Source organism: Zophobas morio, unplaced genomic scaffold (genome assembly GCF_036711695.1).
Source record: "Zophobas morio isolate AGI-343-1 ecotype UQ-CSIRO unplaced genomic scaffold, CSIRO_AGI_Zmor_V1 ptg000018l, whole genome shotgun sequence".
Classification (NCBI taxonomy): domain Eukaryota; kingdom Metazoa; phylum Arthropoda; class Insecta; order Coleoptera; family Tenebrionidae; genus Zophobas; species Zophobas morio.
In genome coordinates, this window is record NW_026972123.1 from 3,113,074 (window position 1) to 3,119,118 (window position 6,045).

At 31.9% G+C, this 6,045-nt stretch overlaps 1 protein-coding gene across 1 annotated transcript; it reads right to left on the reverse strand.

Moving 5' to 3' along the window:
• Nucleotides 1–3,613: 3,613 nt before the first annotated feature.
• Nucleotides 3,614–5,705, reverse strand: LOC135130788 (cytochrome P450 4C1-like). Its single transcript, XM_064058210.1, has 10 exons — nucleotides 5,552–5,705; nucleotides 5,293–5,484; nucleotides 5,060–5,245; nucleotides 4,914–5,013; nucleotides 4,731–4,857; nucleotides 4,635–4,680; nucleotides 4,269–4,447; nucleotides 4,054–4,222; nucleotides 3,824–4,003; nucleotides 3,614–3,780 (listed from the first exon to the last, which is right to left on the reverse strand). Exons 1-10 carry the CDS (start codon nucleotides 5,703–5,705, stop codon nucleotides 3,614–3,616), a joined length of 1,500 nt encoding a protein of 499 aa, XP_063914280.1.
• Between the last annotated feature and the right edge of the window lie 340 nt (nucleotides 5,706–6,045).

The window sequence follows — 6,045 nt, forward strand, 5'->3', positions numbered from 1 at the left end:
CCGACCATTTATCCGCGCATCACATGAAAAGTGACCTACACTACTCTGACCTACTGGTGCTAATCTAATCTGACTGACATGATCAGACTGTTCAAGAAACTTACGAACAATATGACATGTTCTTAACAAAACAGCTTTTTGAATTTTGACAATTATTGAATCATTCAAATGCAAAGACTTTAAATTCTCAACTAAGCTATTTGGAACTACACCTACATTAGAGATAACTAGGGGTAGAATTGAAATTTTTTTAAGATTCAACATGGATTTCATTTCTATCGATAATTGTAGATATTTTGAAATCTTGGTGTCGTATGTTTGAATAATATTGTTTGTGTTAGGAATAGCAATGTCAATAAGAATGGCTTCGTTCGTGTGTTTTTTGATAAGTATGATGTCTGGTCTGTTAGCTGTAATGTTTAAGTCTGTAAGTATTGTGCGATCCCAGTATAATTTGTATTTGTTATTTTCAAGGAATGGAGACGGAATATAAGTGTAATAGGGTGTCGTATCTTCGATTAAGTTCATAAGTGTTGCTAATTCTTTGTGAATGATTTTGGCTGCGTTGTCGTGTCTAGCTTTGTAATCAGTTTGTGCTAGGATGCTGCAAGAAGAGATTATGTGCTGGATCGTTTCAGGTTTTGCTTTGCATAGGCGACAGCAGTCGTTTTTTATGTTCGGATCTTTGATGATGTATTTTCTATAATTCTTGGTATTGATTACTTGGTCTTGAATAGCAAACACAAATCCTTCTGTTTTATTATTATTATTATTATTATTATTATTATTATTATTATTATTTATTCGCCAAAGCTTCAAAAAGTATCTGTATCTAGATACTTTTATCGTCCATATATCTATATCTGTATCTAGATGCTTTTAAAAGTGCTTTTGAAATGTGATAAATACCATCCAGCTGTGATTGCAAACATCTGTGATATTAATACTCTTATTTTGAAATCTAACGAACCGTGTTTTTATCGTGATTTTGGAAATGCCCCCTATGAACTAATTGATAATTACCTATCAAATGTAAACTGGAATTTCTTAAACAATTTCTTTGATATTAATCAATGTGTAAGTGCTTTCTATAGTATAATCAATTATGTAATCGAAACATTCATTCCGTTAAAAAAATGTCAAAATAATAATAAATTTCCCAGTTGGATAGATAATTCTACTAAATCTTTAATTATACAGAAGAAAATAGCTCATAAGGATTATAAAAAATCTAATTCACATTATGATTACGTGAGATTTGCTCAATTAAGATACGAATGTAAAGAGGCTATTCACAATTGTAGACAATTATATATTGATAAGGTGGAAAATAATATAATATCTAATTCAAAAATGTTTTGGAACTATGTAAAAGCCAATAAACAGAACAGTGGCTTTCCTAAAACAATGTATTATAATGACGTGGAAGCTCATTCTTCATTTGACATTGCTGACTTGTTTGCATCATATTTTCAATCTGTATTTAGTCATCCTGATCCCGATGTTAATTTCTGTGATACTTATTACTGTGATACTGCTTTAGATTTAAATTTTATTCATATCACCTACGATGATATCTTGAAAAAAGTGCAATCTTTTAATAACTCTAGTCACCCAGGACCAGATGGTGTTCCTGCGATCTTTGTTAAAAAATGTCTGCTTTCTCTGATTAATCCACTTCAAATAATGTTCAATAAATCATTGTCTTTATCTGTATTTCCAGATTTTTGGAAAAAGTCCTTTGTCTTGCCAATATTTAAAAGTGGCTCTAGAAATATTATTAGTAATTATCGCGGTGTCTCTAAATTACCATTTATTCCTAAGATCTTTGATGCAATTGTTGCAGATATTTTATTTGCTAGTGTGAAAGAAACTATTATTACTGAGCAACATGGTTTTTTCAGTGGGAGATCAACTACCACCAATTTATTTCTTTTTACGGAATTTGTTACTAATATGAATGAACTGGGATCGGAAGTGGATTGTATTTTTACTGATATTAGCAAAGCATTCGATTCAGTCAACATTAAACATTTACTGAATAAATTAAAACATTTTGGGATATTTGATCCTTTGCTTGGCTGGATAGAATGCTACTTAACAAATCGTAAGTCGCACGTTGAATTTAATGGCATATTATCTAAATCAATTGATGCTTGTTCTGGTGTTCCGCAAGGTTCCCACTTGGGACCTATTCTGTTCTTATTATATGTCAACGATGTAAAATATGTATTTCAAAACAGTCTTTTTCTATTATACGCTGATGACTTGAAATTGTTTCGAGCTATCAATTCTCCCTTTGATTGTATTTTACTTCAAAATGAACTAGATAAGTTTAAAATGTGGTGTTCAGATAATAGTCTTAAGCTTAACGTACACAAATGTAAATTTATGAGATTCTCTAAAAAAATTGTTAAAGTACCTGAATTCAACTATAATATTTCGGATGTAGTTGTAGAACAAGTAGCATATTTTTGTGACTTGGGTGTAATGTTAGATCCAAAATTAGCCTTTACTCTACATGTTGATAAAATTGTCAATAAAATTAATAAAACCTTGGGATTTGTTCTAAGACAATGTCAGGAGTTTACTAGCCTTCGTGTCTTTTGCATTTTATATAATTCATATGTTCGCTCATTATTACAGTACTGCTGTATAATTTGGTCACCTTACTATCAGCTCTATATATATAGACTTGAAAAAATTCAAAGAAAGTTCATTAAATTTTTATGTTTTAAACTAAATGTTATATTTGATAGGAATAATTACGAACTCATACTTAGTTAAATATTTCGGGCTTAGTTTATTAATAAGTCGTCGCCATTACTTTGATTTGTGCTTTGTTTTTAATGTGTTAAATAACCGTGTAAATTGTTCCGACATTCTTAATCTGTTTTCTTTACATGTACCTAATCGCGCCACAAGAGGTTCTCATTTGCTCCAAGTCCCTTTCCATCGCACACTATATGCTCAAAAATCTCCGTTATGCCGCATGGCTAAACTGGCGATGGAGTATAATGATCTGAACTTTTGTGGTGTGTCAATTAATGTTTTTAAGAGGGAGCTGAAGAATGCTTTAAATATGTAAAGTGTAACTATTGTTATGATTTGTAATGGTATATTCCGTAAATAAACTATTATTATTATTATTAAAAGTATATGTCCGCAACACTGGTTATTGTGCACCCTAAAAGTAGGTACCTACCCGAGCATCTATAGACCACCAAAAACTGGACACATGAAAAAATGCTTGTAAATTAGTAAAAAGTATCCAAAAAACCTTAAAAAATCCTCGTTTTTAGATACCCCAAAATTTTTGACACAATTTCCCAATATTAATAGTATATCTGTTTTTTCAGAATTAAATCTACAAGGTTTTTCGCAAAAGTTATTTGTCTTTTGTAAGGGTAACCAGTGATAATAATCTGGATGTCACTATTTTCAAATCAATATCACAGAAAATAAATGCGAATTCATGTACAACAAAATAAATTCAGGACAACGAAATTTGTCAAATTTATTACATTAAACAATTATTATTAAAACAAGAAATTATTATTTTTTTTTTTAATTTAATTCCACACATTAAGATGGATTTCATTAATACATGAGATTAAAATCTTCTTTTCTCGAAAACGAAACGACTATATTTTGGCTTCAGGACGACGAAATATTCCCACTCGATGTCTTTCAATGATTTCAAATCAGGAGTGTGTACCTTGAAGCGTCTCAGGATCGTCGCAAGTATTACTGTTATTGACATCATAGCATATTTGACACCTAAGACAAAGATAAAAAAATCCTACTTCCGATAGACACCTACCTATACAGTTTCTGGCACCAAAACTGAAAGGAATGTACGAACAACGATGCCTTTTTGCAACTTCATCCGGGAGAAACCGATCTGGATCAAATTTTTCCGGCTCAGGCCACACATCCGGATCCTTGTGCAAGTGTATTATAGGAATGTACATGTTCGACCCGGCAGGAAAAACATAAGGATCTGGAAACAAAAAACACATCTTCTATGATCCACGTTTTAAATTAAATTACCGCAATTAATGTCTTCGTCGGCATATCGCAAAATAAAAGGAACTGCAGGACATAATCTCAAAGTTTCCTTTATCACGCGTTTTAGATAATCCAGACGCCTGATCTCTTCCAAAGTCGGATCTTTTTCTATGAGTGGCAGAACTGAAACGAGTTCCTGGTAAACTTTTTCCTGAAAAACAATTTTATCATGGTTTTACAGTTTTTGCATAATTTACTTGAATGTCTGGATTGATTCCTAAAATCATTAAAACCGCGTTGACTGTGAGTGCTGTCGTTTCGCTTGCTGCAATAACCATAAAACACGTTTCTTCTAAAATGTCTTCACGGGTAATCTGCTTAGATTGGTTTAGTTTGATCAAGTGCGGGAGAAAAGGGTCATTTCGAATAGTTTCATCTAAAAAAAAACGTATATATCATATATTTATACCCATCTAACTTTTAAACATGAAAAATCGGTTCATATGGTCTTCTGGTAATTCTGTTAGATGATAATCTTTACTTGACTAGTTATTGTAAAATTGTAAGAACATTTCAATAGTTTAAAAACTATAAATGAATTGCCTACAATGACAAACACATACCATTCCTGTTTTCGGACTCATGTGCTTTGTATGCTTCTGTTACAATCTACAAAGACAAAAATAAAAATGTAGATTTTGTAACATGATAGTACGCACTTTTTCGAAAATTGCACGAAAAGTTTGGCAAGCCGATTGATGCACTTTATGTAAGTTAGATAATTTCCAAATAAAACCAATGAGAAGCCAAAACTTATAGAATCTCTGTATAAGTATCTTTTCAATTCTAAAAATTCTAAAATCAAAACTTGTAAGAACTCTTGGCAGAAAACACAGACTTACTTCACGATGGCTCTAATGGCATTGTGTCTTTCCTTGATGACATGTGGTCTTACGTTTGTCAAGGTTTCTGTTAAAATAGTATTTAACAACAATAATAAAACTACACAAGAACAAATTAATTTAAATATTAAGAAACTCGTCGTTACCTAAAGAAGCATCAAATGTCTGTTCCCAGAGGACTGAAATGAGACCCACTTGCTCGCGACCTTCTCCATCATTCAAGAACTCCACAATTTCTCTTGAATATTTCACAAATACATCGTGAAACGAATTTAAAATCTTCAAATTAAAAGAGGGATTGATGATTTTTCGATGTTTTTTCCAGACGTCGACTGCGAATTTTAGAAGTTGTTACTGTGCGTTAAAAAATGTTTTCTACCTTTTGATGTCACTAGGGTATTTTTTATTACATCGTTCAAATTATCGTAGAAAGGTGACTTATTTAGGCACTTTGTCAAGATTTTTTCAACGTCTGTCGGTCTCATGGTCGCTATATACAATTGTGAACCTATCCAGGCTTTCCCTATGGGTCTATAGGCATCCAGGCTTCGACATAAAATTTCGAAAGCAGCTGAAATTTTTCTCTGTTAAGTGTCTTTAATTTTTAATGTAACTGGTATTTCTCAATACGAACTCACTATCTTTTTTTGCACATAAGATTTGCACAGTGGTCACCAGGGGTAGTGAAAATGCTCCAGGAATTTTCCAAGCGTAGTAAAGCAACCATATTTTTCTCCAAAGAAGCAAAGTGATAATAAATATCACACAAGGGATATAATTCCAGAACGCCATAACAAAAGTAAGTTCATTCAACAACAACAAATTTGAAGAAAACGAGGTTCCAAGGAGGATTTTCTGTATATATGTATGTATCAGTCAGCAGATCCTATTAATATGTAAAAATGTTAATACTAGTAGAGAACATAGAGAAGCGTCATAGTTTAAATCAACTGACGGTTGTGGACTCTTCGCTAAATGTCATAATATTTAAAAGCGACGCGTTTTATTTTCGACAAATTGACACTAGATTTACCAAAATATTACAAGCTGCTTATTATCCATTCACGATATAGTAAAACAGTCTTTGATATTTTTCCTTTAAGTTGGATAAACTGATTTGATGATTTAGTTT